At 40.5% G+C, this 18595-nt stretch overlaps 3 protein-coding genes across 6 annotated transcripts in view; 1 reads left to right on the forward strand and 2 right to left on the reverse strand.

Annotated features, from left to right (window-relative positions):
- Positions 1 to 152: 152 nt before the first annotated feature.
- LOC115739318 (probable methylenetetrahydrofolate reductase) lies at positions 153 to 2743 on the reverse strand. The gene is made up of 6 exons (XM_030672354.2): positions 2204 to 2743; positions 1679 to 1739; positions 1487 to 1569; positions 1216 to 1389; positions 660 to 833; positions 153 to 585 (listed from the first exon to the last, which is right to left on the reverse strand). The coding sequence occupies exons 1-6, from the start codon at positions 2645 to 2647 to the stop codon at positions 457 to 459; spliced, it is 1065 nt and encodes a 354-aa protein (XP_030528214.1). The 5' UTR covers positions 2648 to 2743; the 3' UTR covers positions 153 to 456.
- The window catches only part of LOC115739228 (MLO-like protein 15), a 31904-nt gene continuing 15875 nt past the window's right edge, over positions 2567 to 18595 (forward strand). Inside the window, exon 1 of the mRNA XM_030672235.2 lies at positions 2567 to 2729. The gene's annotated coding sequence lies outside the window, so the exon portion shown is untranslated. The remainder of the gene's footprint in view (positions 2730 to 18595) is intronic.
- Positions 6032 to 14008, reverse strand: LOC115739317 (histone-lysine N-methyltransferase ASHH3-like). Of its 4 annotated transcripts, none has more exons than XM_048271887.1 (14): positions 13515 to 14008; positions 13074 to 13134; positions 12496 to 12625; positions 11663 to 11774; positions 10832 to 10931; positions 10185 to 10263; positions 9510 to 9681; positions 9322 to 9427; positions 9053 to 9217; positions 7760 to 7778; positions 7590 to 7674; positions 7351 to 7399; positions 7194 to 7277; positions 6032 to 6162 (listed from the first exon to the last, which is right to left on the reverse strand). In XM_048271887.1, exons 2-13 carry the CDS (start codon positions 13089 to 13091, stop codon positions 7206 to 7208), a joined length of 1107 nt encoding a protein of 368 aa, XP_048127844.1. In that variant the 5' UTR covers positions 13092 to 13134; positions 13515 to 14008; the 3' UTR covers positions 6032 to 6162; positions 7194 to 7205. The 4 variants fall into 4 exon arrangements, with proteins under 4 accessions (XP_048127844.1, XP_030528211.1, XP_048127843.1 ...); XM_030672351.2 differs by having other exon boundaries at positions 7760 to 7787; positions 13515 to 14007; XM_048271886.1 differs by having other exon boundaries at positions 7760 to 7787; positions 9032 to 9227; positions 9347 to 9427; positions 13515 to 14004.

An 18595-nucleotide genomic window follows, 5' to 3' on the forward strand; every position in this document is an offset into this window, starting at 1 on the left:
CATAAAAAGACAAGAATAACTACGAGAGAGAGAGAGAGAGAGAGAGAGACTCCACTAATGAGAGGCTTGGAGAAATCAGAATGCGACTGGTCAACAGTCATATATAAGATCACGACTATCTTCTGCCAAAAGAAATTCGGTGCAACAGAGAATCTTGGCAACGTCTTCCACATCAATTAATCAACACGTGAATTTACATACCTATCTTTGTAGATGAATGTTTAAGTTCCAATGTAACTATGTAATTCTCTTTTTTAGCGAAGAAATGATACAATGACCTGAATTCGAAAGGAGACTTGCGCTCTGGTTCTAGTTGCTCCTAAATCACCCCATTTGAGAGGGCATTGGTCTGATTCCATGGCCTTGAAATGTTAGCGCTTTGGACTCGTCCTACAGTCAAGACGCCAATAATTTGTTGCATCAAAGAATTGCACGGTGTTTTCCAGTGGAATGACGCTAAAACTTTTTCTTGGCCTCCTTAGTACCAGAATTGGGGTGTTGATCCTCCTCAACAGGAAGGACCTTCGAAGGATGTCTCTGAGGAAGAGACCTTGAAACTCCGGACTCTTCAATCAAGCCAAGATTCTGATTGAGATACACAGTGCAAGTCAGTATAAAAGCTACGAAACATACTGAATTCGAAGGGTATTTGGAACAACCATTAGTATCGCCAAGGCCGACACTTCCTTGTTGAATGTATACATGTGTAGAGTCTTGATTCCACTAGCCAAAATTTTCTTGCACATTTCTGTTCCAAGGTGAATTCCGTAGTTCCTAACAGCCTCATCATTATGCTTTATCGGTTCCAAAGCAGCGGAGACTTCAGCTGGTATCTGCAACATGTGTACTGAAACATTTAGTGACGGTTAAACAAGCAGAATCAACAAATTAACTGATTCTGCAACACATCACAAATCTTCCTCTAAAATATAGTAGTCTGATTTGTCCTGTTTTCGTGCGTCATATAACTTGATTATCATTTTTAAATCACACTTGTCAACATCACTACTTCTCCTCAGCCTAAGCCCGAGAAAGAATCTGATTTAAGCATACTTATATGGGAAGAAGCTGCTAAGATGCCCTGTCCATGCAATTGAAATACAAGAATTCCTATTCAGGTTACCAATTGCCTGAAACCATGTAAACATGAGCAATATCTGGAAGCACTAGAAGAGGAAATACGTCACAATAACAAGAGAAGAAGGTGACTCTAACCTTTGTTTTGCATATACCGGTCATGCGCACGAACCCCTTATATGTGGCGATCGGCATGATGCCAGGAACAATGGGGCAAGTTATTCCAACTTGGCGGCAATTGTTCACAAACTTGAGGAAAATATCGGTGTCAAAAAACAGTTGAGTGATTATGAGGTCTGCTCCAGCATCCACCTACAAAAAGAACCAGAGGGAACATGAAAAAACCATATGCACGAATTGGCACCGAATGTGACAGGTACAATAGTAACATTCCCCAGAGAAACCGAACCTTTCGCTTCAAGTAGGCGAGCTCATTCTGGTAAGCATCATCAGAGGCCACGCCTTCGCTTCCTATGACATCAGGATGGCCCTCTGATCACATTGAACAACAGTTCATTATGATATAACTGTCACATCTAATGAAACAATGGGAAATATGCAAGCTTTTAAGGCAACGATTGAGTAGAACAGATTAAAGAACCTGGATAGCCAGCAACAGTAATGCCAAAGTAATCCCCATATTTGGCTTTGATGTGTTCCACCTGCATTTATAACCGAGCAGATCCAGAACGAAAACAATAAGCATGAATAAAGAGCGAATACAGGGCGGCTGCCGCAGCCAATCTCCAATCAAGTTTGTAAAGAGCAAGACAGAACCACGTACAAAACAGGATATACAAAAGCATTTGTTGTTACAAACGATATGTTGGTTCTGCAATTGAAGAAGACATGCCTCTTTCATCACTAGAAATGGTTCATTTTGCACACAGATGTTGTCCACCAAACTTGCGAATGATTTGCATAACTAGGCTCTAAATGCCTAGGCGTGAATATTTAGGGCCATGCATGTGTAAATGAAACTGCCAATCATTGAGACGAATTCACGACGGATCAAACTTTGAGCACGTTCAGTGGAAATTGCTATCGGCTTTGCAATGGCAAGAGTCAAAACGGATTCAACAACCCCAACTCGACACGTGAACATGCATCGGGAGTCCGTAATTACCAACTCGAGGGCGCTGGCGAAGCCGTCCGGGACCGGGACGAACTTGTCCTGGCCGTTCGGCGGGTCCCCGCGGAGGGCGAGCACGTTCTGGACGCCGTCGGACTTGATCCTCTCCAGGGCGCGATCAATCCTCTGGACGGGCATGTTGGTGCAGGCGAGGTGCATCATCGTCTCCACGGGGACTGCGTTCTGCATCTTCGCCGTCACTTCCAGGGTAAGGTCGTCGGTGGCCAAGCTGCCGGACCGCCACGTGAGGTCGCAGAACGCCGGCCCGCGGGCAACCAGGCGGCCGATGAGTCCCAGCAGGTGGTCCACCTCGGACGCCTTCCTCGGCGTGAAGAACTCCAACGAGAACACGGCCTCCCTCCTGTTCCTCCCGCTGTTGGCTTCGCCGCCGCGCTCACACGCCACGACGGCCTCTCTGATCTTGTCCACCACCTTCATCTCCCCCCTCCCTCAATGCAGGAAACGGACGAGAAGAACGCGATTTTCTCAGAGGCGGTCACGCAACACCGACACCGTTGGGGTAGGGGTTAGAGAGGGGACAAATGGGAACAATGGAAGGGAGCAATGTCCACGGAATATAAAGCAAAGCAAACGGCATTATTCAATATATGCAAACCGCACATGGTGGTGAAGTTCACGAATTCAGACAGCGTCGGGAGAACGCGATGAAAATGTGGGGAATCTAAAAAGTTACATTAGGAAGGAAGCTATTTACTATATATATAATGTGGGGAATCTAAAAAGTTACATTAGGAAGGAAGCTATTTATATATATATATATATATATATATATATATATATATATATATATATATATATATATATATATATATGAGTTTATTCGCCCAAAAGAGGCTATCTCATTTTAACCGATGTGGTCCCGACAGAGGTGCGTAAGCCCGTTGTTTAGCGGGACTGGTAACCCGAGGAATCAATTGTGTGAATAAAAAGGTTTTTATATATGATGAATCTTTTGAGAAGAACCAATTCTTCTTCTAATAACTCCACATTTGAGTTTTCTCAGACTGAAGATCCTTTGCATAGAGAAGAAATAACCATAGAAGATTTCAATAAATCCATAAAAAATTGAAAAATTCCAAAGGTTAAGTATGATCGGATCTATGCGAAACCAAAGTTTCGTAAGATCTTCAAATCAAATGATTACATAATTACGACAGAAGAATGAGACATCCCTCTCTCTCTTCTTCATATTCTTTGATACATCTTTTGAATAAAGAATCTTTAAAAAAGCATAGTCAGAAGTAAACCACTCCTCAAGGAAGGTTTGAATACTTCTTTACTCCTTGTCTTAAGACATGCAAGACTCTTGAGATATGAAGATTCTATTCTCGCCATTGTGGAAACAAGTTTCTGCAATGGCCCCATCCATTTTGATTGTTATCCAAATTTTTCCATATCTTTGAAAGACAAGAACATTCTCAAATCCCTTGTCTTACAAATCAAAACACATAACTATAATGTAGCTGAGGGATCGATACCTCTCTCTCATCTACAAAGTTCATTACAAAAACATGTCTTCTGCTTTTGATATCCATACTTTAAATAAAAGCTCCCAAAGGAGAAACCCTCCTTTCACAAACCGACATTCTACGGTCTAATGCCATAATTCCAAAGTCTATCAACTGGAATGATGTGGTTCTTCCAGCACAATGGGAATAGAAAATCCAATACCCCAAACCGTTGTTCAGAATAATGATCCAACCAATATCATTCGACATCCCGAGGGAAGAGTGACCATCTAATTCTCTCGTCGTTCTTTTGATGTCAAATCAAGGCCATCTTTCAGTGCTTCTTCTTCGCGAAAATCTATAGATCTTCATCCAAATCTACCTCCTATCATTACTTTGCCAGATGGTGATCAAGGTAATATCAATATCTATGCACAAAAACCTCCTAGTCCAAGTGCTCCACCTTTGAATTTGAGTGGCATCGAAATTGGGGAGATTCCTGTTTATCATCAAAGACAGGATATAGGGTCTCCTAAACCCACTCAATCCCCAATGTCCCAAATCGAGAATGCTTCATTTTGGAAAAAGATTTTGTACACGATCGGATTTTCCTAAACAAAGAGTTCAATTCCATAGAAAATACCGATATTCGAAATTGGTTTTTTGATAAATTCAAAACTCAAGCCAAAAGAATCAAAAGAAAAATATTATGAATTCCTTGGCCAAATAGGAGCTCATATGTTTTTCTTCGATTGGTTTGAAGAATATTTTCTTAAACAAAAAGAAATATTTGTTTTAGATAAACAATACAAGTGGCAATTAGATGATGGCCAAGTCATTGAATCTAATCATCCACCCCTTCGAAAGATAAAAATTGCCCATCGAAATTGTGAAATTCCAGCTTCTCCTTTCAAGATCTCAACTCGAATCGAAGATCAAGGAGTCCAAAAAATCATAGAGCAAAATAATTTCACCAATCAACATATCCATACCATATGAGTTCAACTAGATAGGATAGAATCATCCATCAGCGGTGCCTCTACTTCCATATCTCCAACCAACCTACTCCACTCATTTTGAATCCATTGCAAACTCCTCTGTTTAAACCTTTTGAAATGCCAAGAAAATTTAGTAAAGAATTTACTAAAGCTTTGCAAGAAAAAAGGGGAAAAAAATTAAACAAGACAAAAAACCTAAAAGACCTTTAATATTAGATATCCCTAGAGTTGATAAACCATCTACTCGGAAAAGCCAACTTCATGTTTTGGATAAAGAAGAAACCCTTGAGATAAATAGGATAACTTGGAAAAAACCTCAGAAATTATACTATTCTCGAGCCCCTCCGGTATATATATATATAAACAAACTCATACCCTTCACCCGATTTGACACCTGCGACGGTGGCTTGAGGCACGACCATCGCTCGACGCCCGTAGTCAGATTTGGCATCGCAGGCAGCACTGCTCGGGAAAATGGCGAGGGCATTTTCGATATTTTAGAAATTTGGCGAGGGCAAAGTTGAAAGAAAAAGTCTAAAGGCAAAAAAAAAAAAAAATTGTGTTGGCATTCCGTAAATGGTAGGTAGCGTTGGAGTCGAAACCGAATGGGCCAATTGAGATCAACGTGCACACATAACAGTCTTGGACAATGGCCCACCCTCTAGCCAGCTGTTGTCCACGACTATTGGAACTCCACGACATCCACGGTCTCCCTCTTCGCCAACAGTAACACTCCCGCCCTTTTCCCCAAAACGCATTCGAGAATGTATCCGGTACATCCGATTCCCGCGAGCGCGGCATCCATCTACGGTTCGATCAGACACGGATCTCACCTCATCCAACGGTTCATGTGGTGTGAGGTCACGCGGAAACCGGACGCGGTTCTGAGATTTCGTCATCCGCACCCACCCAAGAAGATTTAAGAATGCTCCGGTCCGGGGGTTGTTGGAAGGTGGCCCAGGACACCAACCCCCGCCTTCCCTTTGAGAGAGATAGAGAGGGTGGTAGAGAATCAGTGCATGTGCGCGAATGTTCAAAACAGGCAATGAGGCTTCAGGTTCAACAGAATTGAAAAAATCAAACCTGTACAGACGTCAATTGCAGACGCATCACAGAAAGAAAACAACTTTCTAATCCATTATTGCTCTCTAAGCTGATGTCACATACCGGCCCTCCCCGGATCGTCAATTGAATCGGAAACCAAGTTGCCGGAACTGAAATTTAACAATGATGGCCGAAGCAATTTTGAATTGTTACACAAACTGATACGACAACATTCTCGCGAATGATCTGAGAGAGAGAGAGAGAGAGAGAGAGAGAGAGACATAGGGAGAAAGGATGTGGTGGCTTTTATATTGGACGCACAGCTTGTGTGAGGTCGACGCGATATTGTCGTGCATCCTGCCAGAATGAATTGATCCACACTCTTTTTACAGGCAGCGCGAGGAGTTGATTTTGGCATCGTCAACCTTGACTAGTCCACGACCTGAAATTCAGCTCAGAAAGGTTAGCCCATCAACAGCAGACTGGCTGCCGGAAGAACAGCATGCTCCAATCAGCAAAAGGCACGTGCTGGAAGGCAAGTTACTTACTCTTGCAATACTACAGCTTTAAGCATTACATGGAAAGAGAAAAAAGCAACAGTTGTGCAGTATTACTCGTAGAATTAACTGAGTATCCGAAAGAGGAGTATCATAAGCACAAGAGAAAGGAACTTCCTCCATACATTAATGGCAGAGACAGTCAACATAGAACCATTTCGAAGCAACCTCTTTAGAATGGAAGAATAGGTTGCTTTAGATATGAATTTGGGCGCACGTTATATGTCAAATATAGCATAGTTCAGGATAGTTTATGACCACTCTCGACAAATAGTAATCCACATGCAAAGATAGAGGTGGATTCAATTGCAATGGAGGTTGTTTTGCTTCTTCAACCAACGACAACAAATTTCTTTCTAGCTTCTCCTTTACAGAAGTTCACACTGACCAAGAATATTAACCCCATGGGCCAATATTTGGCCTCCTTAATAAGTTCTAGTGGTTTTTTTGGTGGACACAAATCATCTAACCACACTAGCAATGCTACCGCACAGAAGGGGTGAGCGACAAGCCCAAGCAACACATATATAATCAATTAAACGACATCTCAGCAACCAAGACATTCTCCAGCCAAAGCTAGCATTAGCAATAAAGCAGAGTCTCATCGCAGAATTATGAAACATTTTCAGACAAAAGATCTGTGCAGCTGCATCGGTGTCCTTTTTGTGGGTTAAAATGCCAGAGGCTTCTTTATTTAGTCATCTCAAACATATCGTTTAATGCCACAAAGATCTTTATCAATCATGAAGAATCTGCTTCCCATACATTATCAGTTCCTTATTCTAGAGATTAATTAACATGGGAAGTGTGCACTTGGACAAATTAAAGCCAGGAAATACTGACTACATTCCACCAAAAATTGCATATCCAGAAATACACACAGCATAATAGTCATAGGGCTGAGGGGAATTCTTACCAATACATATGGTTACAAAGTCACAAATTCCCAATCTTCTTTTGACATATCAAGAAATTCAACAGCACCATCTTCAAACATTATCTGCAGCAAACCAAGTGGTTTCATATGAGATCATGCAGTAAATTTTATTATACTAAAAGGGACTTGATCTTACGGAATGTTTCCTGGAGAAGTTATCAAAGCGTCTGATAATCCCAAAAGTCCTGGAGATCAAATCAGACAAAGTTTACATGAGGAAATACAGTAGAAAATGAATAAACATCACCAGGCTGTCATATATTTCACTTTGAATCTTCACCTTTTTGTCGTTGTAGAGAAGGGAAAGAAAAAGAGTATCAATCGATTAAAAAAGAACGGCTTGAGTAAAACTGGATCAAGGAAAGACTAACAAACCTCTCATTCATTGGACGAGTTATTCTTATGAGTTCACCTACGCAATTGTGAGGAGAACGTTGATAGCGAATGTACCGTGAATTTCCTAATAGAACGAAAATCGACTTGTGAAAATGAATGATGGTGATTTGAAACTTCGTACAAAAATATATAGAGAAAAGTGAGCACACCTGCACGCAGACCTCCATTCTGACAAACCTTCCAATATCAATAACACACAGTCAGTTTATTGTCTGATCTAGGGCAAAATGTAATGTACACAATACAATCAACAAAAACAGGTGAAAACAAGTATTTGGAGGGAAGTTCAAGAGATACAACTCCAGAGAAGAGAATAAAATAAGGATTCCAAAGCTATATTATAAATAAAACAACATCGATAGACAGATACTAACATAATATGGATGGACAAAAATAAATCAGACGCACAAAAAGGGCCAAACTCTTCTATTTTTCAAGAACCTATTGAAAGACTGCCAAAGGACAAAGCGACAACCATGCAGCAGGAGGAAAAAAAGCTTTACATTGTCCAGCCTCTTCCCAACTGTATCTACATTGTATGCAAGAATTCTAAAGCAGAACATACAGGCAGGAGAACTTCAGAAATGTCTTTCTCGAGTTTTACATCTCAAAACAGATTCTAGACCCAATCGGTAAGATATCCATAGACATCTTATTTTAACATCTGATATTAAGTTACACACCAAAATATTCCTATGACAGTTCTCGCATATCTATATGTTTATCCTCCAAGACAGATTCAATTATTCAGTAGAAGTTCAAACTAAGTAAACTCGCAGTAGGATATACTTTCCAAAGAGAACCACTCTCCAGAAACAGCAGTTGTGTCTTTGCTTATAGCTGGATTCCTCAAATCTCCCTCCAAATTTAATAACAGCCCAGGCCATGTTCATGGGAAAGGACCAAGATGCAGACAAAATCCACCTGATTAACCTCCTAATAATGGATTGAGGCAATTATTACAAAGCACCAGGTAGAGTTCTAATACCCATCTCCCTCTTCTCCTTTAACCTTCTCCTGATCTCATCTCTGGCCAACAGTGAGCTTCTCATCGCTCAACAAACAGAAACATAATAATATCATTTGTATCATATGCTTGTCTATATTCTCCCTTTCCCACTAATTCTTTTATGTTTCCCTTCTGCAGTCTTATTCTTGAGGTTCAGCTTTGACATCTCTCATCTATTTTTACAATTTCCACGACTGTTGTCATCATTTGGTCAAAGACAATCCATTTCCCATTCAACTAAGATGACTTCCCTTTTTCTCATCATGCTCCATATATCCATGTTCCAAAGGGGCACCTAAAATATGCTCCTTTTCCCCTGAACTTTAAATTTCCCACACACCATTTCACAAATCTCAAACTTAAGCCCTTGTAAAACCAGGACTATGCATAAAGTGCTACAAGAATATATTACCAAAGAGTGGCATGTACATACATCATTTCTGGATAAGACTCCTTCCAATTTGGGAGAGGACACTGCAACCTGGCATGCTACTAACTTCAACGCTGCTTCTGAACACATCTTAGGCTTGCTAGGTTTGACACCAAGCTTTCTCCTACACCCTGCAGCGCCGCAGTGACAATCTTGATCTGCACCAAACTGAACAAACCTGCTAGACATGTTAGAATGCTACAAGATTCTGAGAAATTTAAGAACACTCTTACAAAATAGCGCAGAAAAACAGGATGTTCCAGATATAACACCAAAGCAGAGTGCAAATGTTCATACTGATAATCATAGGTAAGATGCTCGCCCTTTTTGATGTCTCGAGTTGCAAAAATACCAATTCTTGTTTCACCATCAATTATCCTGTAAGGAAGAAGTTTACCATGGACTGTATTTCTTATGAACAAACTGGAATACGAGCAAGGAAAAAGAACGAGTGGAAAACCATTTCTGCATCTCAGTATTGGGAGAACAACTATGGTTGATATATCTCGACTTGTTTCCCTTGTATGTCGCGTCAATTACCATATCTCGATTTATTTCACACAGGTAGAAATTTGTTTCACCCCGATGTTTCATACTCCAAAGCCTTTCTTCACAAGTTTTGTCATCGATGACTGCATCAAAGAAGATTGACATGCTGATTAATCTTTTAAGCAATTGGTTTATTGAAAGAGGTCAGTTCAAAAGGCATGCCCAATAAGACACTGTAAGTTGGTAAAATAAACAGGCAGTAACCAAAAGTTACTACCTATCTCAAAGAGCTCCGGAGAAGTTCCTAACAATTTGCTTCTGAAGATAAAACATAAAAATCTCACGCAGCAGCTTTTACATACAAAAGTACACTAAGATATTGTAGAGTGAAAATTCAACGTTCTTCTTACATTGATAATTCAGACTAACAATTAGTATCTATAGTTTGCCTATTTTAACTTTTGTTTCCTCAAAAATCAAAAGCTGAAATAACTAAAAACATCATTGTTGTATTCTTGGAAGCAGGCCAGCAATAGAGAAACAATTTTGGCATAAAATAATTACCGAATGGAACAAAAAATCCGAAGTTTTTACAATTCTAGTTTCCAAGAACATAAAATCTTCAACAGCAACTCCAAGGCCTTACCTTCTCCAACATATTCAATGACAAACTCCCCTTGCTTGATATCTTCATCTGCTACTATTCCCGAACCGCATTTTTCGGTCTACAACCATGCATAGCTTAGATTTAGTGTATCACATGGCTCATTCAGAAAGCATAATAGATGTAGGTTAGGATACAGAACACATGATCAAGCAGTTCTGCTAGGTTGATAGACATGATGGAACAATGCCTACTTTAAGAAAATTTGACAAGAATTGAGCATAACAGAGCTGTTAAAACAATCAAGACGGACAAAATAAAATAAAAACCATCATGCAGAAGAGCAGACATAACAACAAATTGAATATCCTGCAGTAAAACAAAAAAATCACCCTTAATGGGCAGCAACGATGGTAGTATATTACATTCAACATTATACCTGTCTGCTGAGCTATGTCTAAATAAAATACACAATATAGTCCATGGAAAAATTCCTAATCCCAAACATGCCCCCACTTTTATCCTCGAGAATAAACTGCAAGAATTAAGTTGTGGAATATGGCAGAGTTGGCTATTATCTGGTAGCCTTCTTGATGAGTTCAATAACTTAATAGCATTGGCAAAGTTCCTGTTGGCAACTCTAAGATCATCTCCCATGCTCTTATAATCACCTGGCGTACAAGGCATACCTGCACAAGTTTCATTTTCTTCATTGGCCGATTTTGAAATGGTTTATTAATGCACGAGCTTCCACATTTGCATCCTGAGGAGCAGCTAGAGAGCAGCATCCTGTATATAGAAAAGCATTCACCTTTAATTCAAAAACTCACCTTGAGTTGATAACTTCTGGTTCGCAGATGATCAATAGCCATATACTGTCCATAGACACCTATTGTTCTTAAAGGTAGCTGACCTTAAATTATTGATACACATAATCATTAGCAAACTTGGCAGTTGCAATCCATGTGAGGTTGGTTAAGGATCATGAACCTTAGATATAGATAGGAAGGCTATTCTGCATATCTCCACATTTTTTGGGGCATTACCGAAAACAGAAAAAGAGGCTCAATTTCAAGTCCAGGCACACCTTCACCTAGTTGTGAGAAACAATCGACATGAGCATTACCAATTCAAAATCACAGATTCTCATTTAACCCTTGCAGTAACCAGAGGAAGAACTAGTCAAGCCAATCCTCTGCATTATTTTGAGTTATTTCATAATTATATACACCAAAGGACGTGCTAAAGCACCCAAAAATGAAACTTGTATTGACTAAACCATCATTTTTGTTGTCTGTGTAAGAGTACCCCATAATTACAACGCGTCATTGCCACAAGATAAGCTGTTTAATAAATCAACCTTGACAATCAAAACAAGTTATTTGTCAACATGCACTGGCAACAAAAGAAAATGAGACTTGACATACCACATGCTTACATGGATTTTACTAGTTAGAAGCATCAAAACTATAGTGAAGGATTTAAGAGCACTCAAGTCAGGGAAAAGAATGAATTCTTACCCACAGTGGCAATCTTTATTGCACACAACAGAAGAACCAGGTGATGGGCTACAAGAGCAAAATATGCCATCATCGTCTAGACGCCTCTTCATCCTCTTTGTGAGATATATGTCTTTCATTAGTCAAGTCAACGAAGCCCAATGTCCAGGAGACTCCAAAGGAAAGTTCACGCAGAATAATCCAACAAAATAAATTCCATGCGTAGCAACTGCATATAATAAGTAAGATAGAAAGCAGGGAAACTGAGGGGGTAATTGAGTTTCAGCCATGATAAACAGGGGGAGGGAAGGAGGTGAAGAATTGAACCACAAGCCAAGTAAGCTAAAATGTTTTTCCTATCACAGAATATGATTTGGGCAGGAAGTAGAGAAAATTTCCAAAATGGCAAAAGAGAGCTACTTGTTGTTCCTATCCTCCCATGCAGCATGACTCCCGACAGACAAAAAACTAAATTCCTTAATTAATCTTGATAACGATGCAGTAATCTTTTTGAAAACTCGAAATTGAAACATCTGCCACGAAGTTAGGAGCTGATACAAATTAACATGACACCTTTAAAAACGAACTCCAAAACCCAAACAACCATTCTGTATGTTTCCCGGGAGTAAGAAGTTATAGAATTTAACTTTCAGTTTTGTTTAGACTTTAGAATCATTTGGGTCACCACAGGATCATTAGTAAAAGAGCTCTGATTAAGTGAGGTCAACAACAAAAAGAAGACCATATTTGTCCTTCATCGGCTGTTAGATTCGCGTGATGCTCTGCTCATTTCGTAAAGAGATCGTCCGCTCTCAGAGAAAACATAGCAATAACTGCATTTCACTAGTGGATACTGCGCCTTATAAAACTGTATGGTGCGGGCTTCCCCTTAGTGAACCATTCTGGGAGTTCAAACTCCACTGGAGTTCCCATCTGCTTGATCAACTTGCCGAACACTTGCCCGATCTGGCTACATTCCGAATACTAATGCAAGAGAAAATAGTACTATCAAATACATTTCAATAAAAAACATCAAATCCAAGCTTAAAGAGAAACAGACCACAGATCAACAGACCTTCCTTTCATTTTGGGGAGAAAAACATAATCAAAAAATGGTCTGTGGTCACAGTCCTTTAGTATACATTCAGCACAAAAATTTCAAGCATCAAGATCTTGACAGTGTCACATCCACTAAGGATAAAATAGATGAATCATCTTTTATATAGCATTGACAACAGCCAATAATTATCCTGCTAAGTGGGGTAAGCTACATAAACCCTCTTATGTGATTGCACTCCATTTCGTGTCAAACCATCAATAAATTTTAGATGTTCAAGATCTCTCCTTCACTGCAAAAAATCTATGCATGCCTAGAACATAGATGCACCAATAAGGACGGGTAGAAAAAAAAATGCAAAAGCTTCTGTAAAACCTTCTTAGAGACGGGCATTGACTCAAAAAGCCTCAGCACCAGACTTCCCAACGACAATGCTCTGCACAAATAGGAGCAAAAGCAAATGCTAAGTCCGAAAAACACGTCACAGGAAAGTTCGTGCAATGCAACGGTTTGCTGGAACATTTTAATTCAAAAATTGGAAGAGTTAAAGAAGTTATACAAACATAAATACCCCAAATGACAAAACCAATCACCATTAAACATTCAAACTGTGCAACATCAAACCGAAAAAAAACCTTGACATTCAAACACTCCGGCAGGTCCCGACCAAAAAGCCCTAAACGAGAACAATTCACGCAAACCCACTAGCAGAAGGCGAAAGTAGAGACATCACGGCGGATCTCAAGAATCGACGTTGACTTGCAAACAAGTAGGAAGAAACACCAAACTCAAGTACAACAATTTGGTATTACTCACCTAAGTCCCCGGAGCCGTTCTCCGCCACTTCCGCCGGAGTGGACGACAAACGAACCCCACAATTCGCCGACAGCAGCAACTCAATCGGACCAGAAGAAATGAGGAAAATAGAAGGACGGACCACGCCGGTGCCCCACCGGGCTGCTTCCCGTCAAACGAGGAGGCTTCGTCGCCGTTAAGCGTCACTTCCGGTGGGCCCGAAGAAAAGCCCTCGATTCCGCCGGTCCAAACCGCGCAGATTTGAAGAAGCGTGCGGGAAATGGAGGTGGACGGAGGCGGGAAGCCCGCTCCTTGTATAGATGGGGCTGCTGCAGCGGCGGCTTGCGGTCGTGGCCGGGGCTAGACGGTGGTGGAGATGGCGGAGCAGCAGTTAGCAGCAGCAGAAGCTTCGTGGGGGGGAGAGGGGCGAGCGGGAAAGGAAGGAAGGAAGGAGGAGGAGAAAATCGAAACGAAAAAGAAGAAACGGTAGAATGCCAACCTTTTTAGTTACTTGCCCATCTCACTACTCTGTACTTTTCAAATCCAACCGCGTATTAAATTATTTCTCACGCGCACGGTGTGCGCGTGCACAACCACTGTCACATTAATATCATAATTGCCATTGGAATTTATTCAAGTGTTATCATCCTCGACATAAATAATATTCAAAAAGTCCCTATATCTCCATTATTTTGTAAAAAAATTCCCTTGGAATATCCGAGGCGGAATATCGTGCTCAATCGTATCTACACGCGCGGACCATCGTATCGTGCATGTGTGTGTCGGGAGCGACTATGTAATCGCTAGAAGTTAGCGGTCAAACATACGACCGGTATAATGGTGTCTTTAATTTCTCAATACCGGAGAGGTACGGTATTGGAACTCGTGCAAACTGAGACAAAAATGGTATTTGTGAACAATTCAAAGTAAGAAAAATAACTAATATCTATCATTAATTTTATTTCTCAATAAAGAGGATAGGAATTCTGTTCGATTTTCCAAAAGTAAATCGTATTTGCAATTTAAACACATTGGTTGAATGTGACAATTTTTTTTTTTTTTGAAGAAGAAGAATTGGGGGTGATTAGAATAATTATCCTCAAATTTCCCTTATTTGAAAGTTTGTATAATTGAATTTTCAAAACCCAATTTTGCATCCCTATTCTCGAAAGGGTCGTCATTTTTCCACTCCTCGTTCAGCTTAGACACTCGCTAGCATAGTGTTTTGACCATGTTGTCGCTTATGTGGTCCACCTATTAGTATTACTTACCTCTTTTTATTTGGTCAAATGTAATATCATCTTGTTTTATTTATTTTTTCCTTTGTCTCTCGTCCTCGAGTCTCGCTTTCCTTCTTCTTCTTCTCTTTCCCTTGCCATTCCCTCTTTTTTCCAATTTTTCGATATGGAGAAGCCTTCAGAGACTGAGCCAAAACTTCCGAAAAGCATTTGAGTCGTAAACAAGTTGAGCTCAAGCAGTCAAATGGTATTCATAGATCTAAAAGGAAAAGGGTCACCGCATAACATTTTATCGTTTGCTATTGAAGTAGCTCGCAAAGCACAAGGTTCAATAACCACGAGGGAGATCGAAGTCGCTCGTACACATCCTCGAGCAAGACGACATCTGCGAGTGGCTCTCCGCCAAAGTTCACTTCCACTCGCTCCCTCTCACCGCCGGATCCGCCAGCCTCTCGGGGAATTTACGGCGGCCTCGGGGCCAGGCATGTCGTCATCCTCACCGATAGGAATGCGGAAGCGAACGGCGCAGGGGAAATGGCTGCGGGGTTGGGTGGGGAGAATGTCCCTCTCTATTTCCGAATCGCTTAAATGTAGCTGATGATGAAGTTGTGAATAGCGAAGAGCAAACGCTAACGCCAACAGAGAAGTTTATTTGACATTTTGCGTCATAATTTGCTCTTCGTTTTGTGCTTTTGTCGGGGACTCACGGGAAGCGTTCAATGGTAAAAAGGAAATAGAGAGGGACACTGTTGTCGGCATTGACACCAAAGGCGGAGGAGGAAAGTGAGACCCGCGAAGAAAGACTAGGAGAGACAAAGAAGAAGAAGGATATTACACTTTGACCTAGTAAAAATAGGAGAATAATACTAAAAGGTGGACCATCATAAGGAGGGACAATGCGATCAAAATACTGTGATATGGAGTGTTTAAGGTGAATGCGAAGTGGAAAAATTGTGGACCTTCTCAAAATCCTAGTATATATTTCAAAAATTGGGAACCGGACGATTGGTTTCGGTTCCCAATTTTCAGAACCGCGGACCGGACCACCGGTCGGGTCCGGTTCTCGAGCGGTTCTTTGGGACCGGTAACTATGTTGACTTTTAAATAATATTCACGTTCCAATCACCAAATGGGGGCTGGTCCACTGCATCTCTCCCACTGTCTCTGTCTTTGTATTGTTGATGTATATTTTGTATGTTCATGAAGGAAGAAAGAAACAAGTAGCATGGGAATAGGGTCATTCGCCTTTTCTTTTTTTGCAGAGGAGGAAGATTTTAAGGTCATCACACGAAAGCAAATAAAACCAACAAAGATGAGCTTCCGCGCTTCCTCGTTCCCTTCACTTTCTTTATGATGGTCCACCTTTTAGCATTATTCTCCTATTTTTACTAGGTCAAATGTAATATCCTTCTTCTTCTTTGTCTCTCCTTGTCTTTCTTCAAGGTAGGAGTGAGCAAATCGGACCGCCCAGATCGGACTGGACCGATGATCCGATTCTCGGTTCTAGAGGGTGGCCGTCCAATTCTCGATTCCATGGATACGAGACCGGACTGCACCGCCCAAACCGAACCGGTCGATTTTAATATTATTTTAACTTTTTAATCATAATGCTAAATCTAATTTTCCCTTCTTTCTTTCCAAACTTTCTTTCCATGGCCTCTCCCCTTCTCACGTCTTAGGCAGTCACGTGATAATTTTTAATCTGAAGTGTTTTTTTATCATAAAGGGCAAAAATCAAGTGAAGAAACATAATGTAACAAAACAGTAGAAGTGGAAAAATTGTGGACCTTCTCAAAATCCTAGTATATATTTCGAAAGACGCACCCTTTCATCCTATTCCTAAACAATTTGGGATCATTACAAAACATTCTTAATACAAACAAAACATGAAAAATGTTCCCATTTCAATCAGCATAAGTCCCAAAACCAATAGTCAAACGGTACGATATATTACATTTTAATATGCCGACGCTGTCGTGGCCAATTTTTAATATTTTAATATTTTCTTTTATTTTCTTTTTTCCAATTTTTTTCTTCTTCCTCCAGGTGGCCGCCGAGCCTAGGGACCGGCCAATGGCAAGGGGTGGCAAAGCTCGTCCACCCCTATTGGGGCCAACCTCGCTGGTCCTCACTTCTGGCCTGTCCCCAAGTTTGACAGTCGGTTGGAGGAAGAAGAAGGACAAAAAAAAAAAAAACAGAAAAGAAATAAAAAGAAAAAATAGAAAATAGAAATAAATAAAAAATTTGAAAAAAAATAAAATATTGCTAAAAATTGGCTACGTCGGCTCCGATCATGCCATATCAACGATTTTTAGTTAAAATTGATTGGAAAGACTAAATGTGCAAAACATTCGGAACCGACTTGGAAAAAAAGATTTAGGATTTTTTTGATAATTTTCAATCCATCTAAAATATATTATCTTCCTCTTCTTATAGAGGTCAGACAGGAGAGAGCGAAAAGGAAAGCGAGAGCAAGGACAACGACGAGGACAGATGGGGATGACGAAGCGGGCGAACGACTGCGTAATCATCACGATCTCGACAAATTATTTTCGACAGAAACAGAAAAAAAAATTTGTTGAAAAGGATATAGAGGAACATGTCAACGCGACCGTTCAATAGTTGTTTGTGAACATGCACGACCATGTGGATACACAACATAAAAAAAAAAATGTCGATTTGAATTAGCCAATCGAGCTTCAAAATGACGAAAAGATCAGAGTGAAGTGACTCGATGGCTTTACAAAGGCGTGACTGAGGCGGGGCTTTCCTGATGCGTGGGACTTCGTCAAAGTCCTCTGGTGTCCAATTTCTTCTCCATTTTTGTTAGATTAGCTAATCGGAAAGCCACTTCGTAAGAACGATTCGACAAGTTATGAAAGGGATGTTTAAAAATAGGCTAAATTGTAATTACCCAAAGATGATTTATCGTTGTATTTAAGGGGAAAAAAATTGGTGCGCCTAGGTCCATCGTTAGTGCAAAAATATTCTTATACATTTATAGTTTTTTCTCTGGGTCGAATTATAAATATTAGAGGTTTTTTTTTTTTATTTGTCCGATCTCTAACTCTCCTCTATCCGATTTTTACTTTGTGCAGAGCACGATAGTCGAACGCCGCACCCTTTGCCAATAGAGTCGTATGCCTATTGACGTGCATATAGAGTTGAATAAGTAAATTTTATGTTTAAAATTGATTTCGTAATTGATTTTTACTTTTATGTTTACATATTGATCATCCAACGATAACCGTGCCGTTCGTGAAAATCTATGATTAATTACACACGTCACTATCCTGATTCTTACATCTGAAGTTGCTACTGTCACTAGTTCGGTTAGTCGACTGGAAGCCTAGCCAACGACATGAAGGGATGCGTGTCTTGGAGATTTTTTTTTCGCCTTTTCATAAATTTTGTTTATGAGTTTTCCTGTAAAAAATAAAATTACTTTGGAATTTTGAAAAGTAATAAGGAAAATTTTCAAATAAGAGTGTGAAGTGTCTTTTTCCTCAAATGAGAGTTTAAAATAAACTTTATTTCAAATAAGAGTCTAAAGACCCGAAGATGTTGTTGCTAAGCCAAGCTCTGGTCGGGGCTCTCTCCTCCAAAAGCTACTGTTCCACTTCCTCTCCCTCCTCTTCCATCGCCTTGATCATCCCGCGTCCTCTTCTGTTCTCCAACCACAAGCCTAATTTTTTCTCCCGGGCTCACCCTTCAAAGCCCTCCGGACATGCCCTCGTTAGAGCCGACGACGGCCTCGACGCAATCCCCTTAGCCATGAAGCAGCCTCCGCTAGCTCCTCTCCTCCGTTTGACGGTGGCGACCTCGTCTTCGTTAGTCAAGAGATCGTTCCTCTCGAGAGTAGCC

The sequence above is a fragment of the Rhodamnia argentea genome, chromosome 10, assembly GCF_020921035.1.
Source record: "Rhodamnia argentea isolate NSW1041297 chromosome 10, ASM2092103v1, whole genome shotgun sequence".
In the NCBI taxonomy this organism is placed as follows: domain Eukaryota; kingdom Viridiplantae; phylum Streptophyta; class Magnoliopsida; order Myrtales; family Myrtaceae; genus Rhodamnia; species Rhodamnia argentea.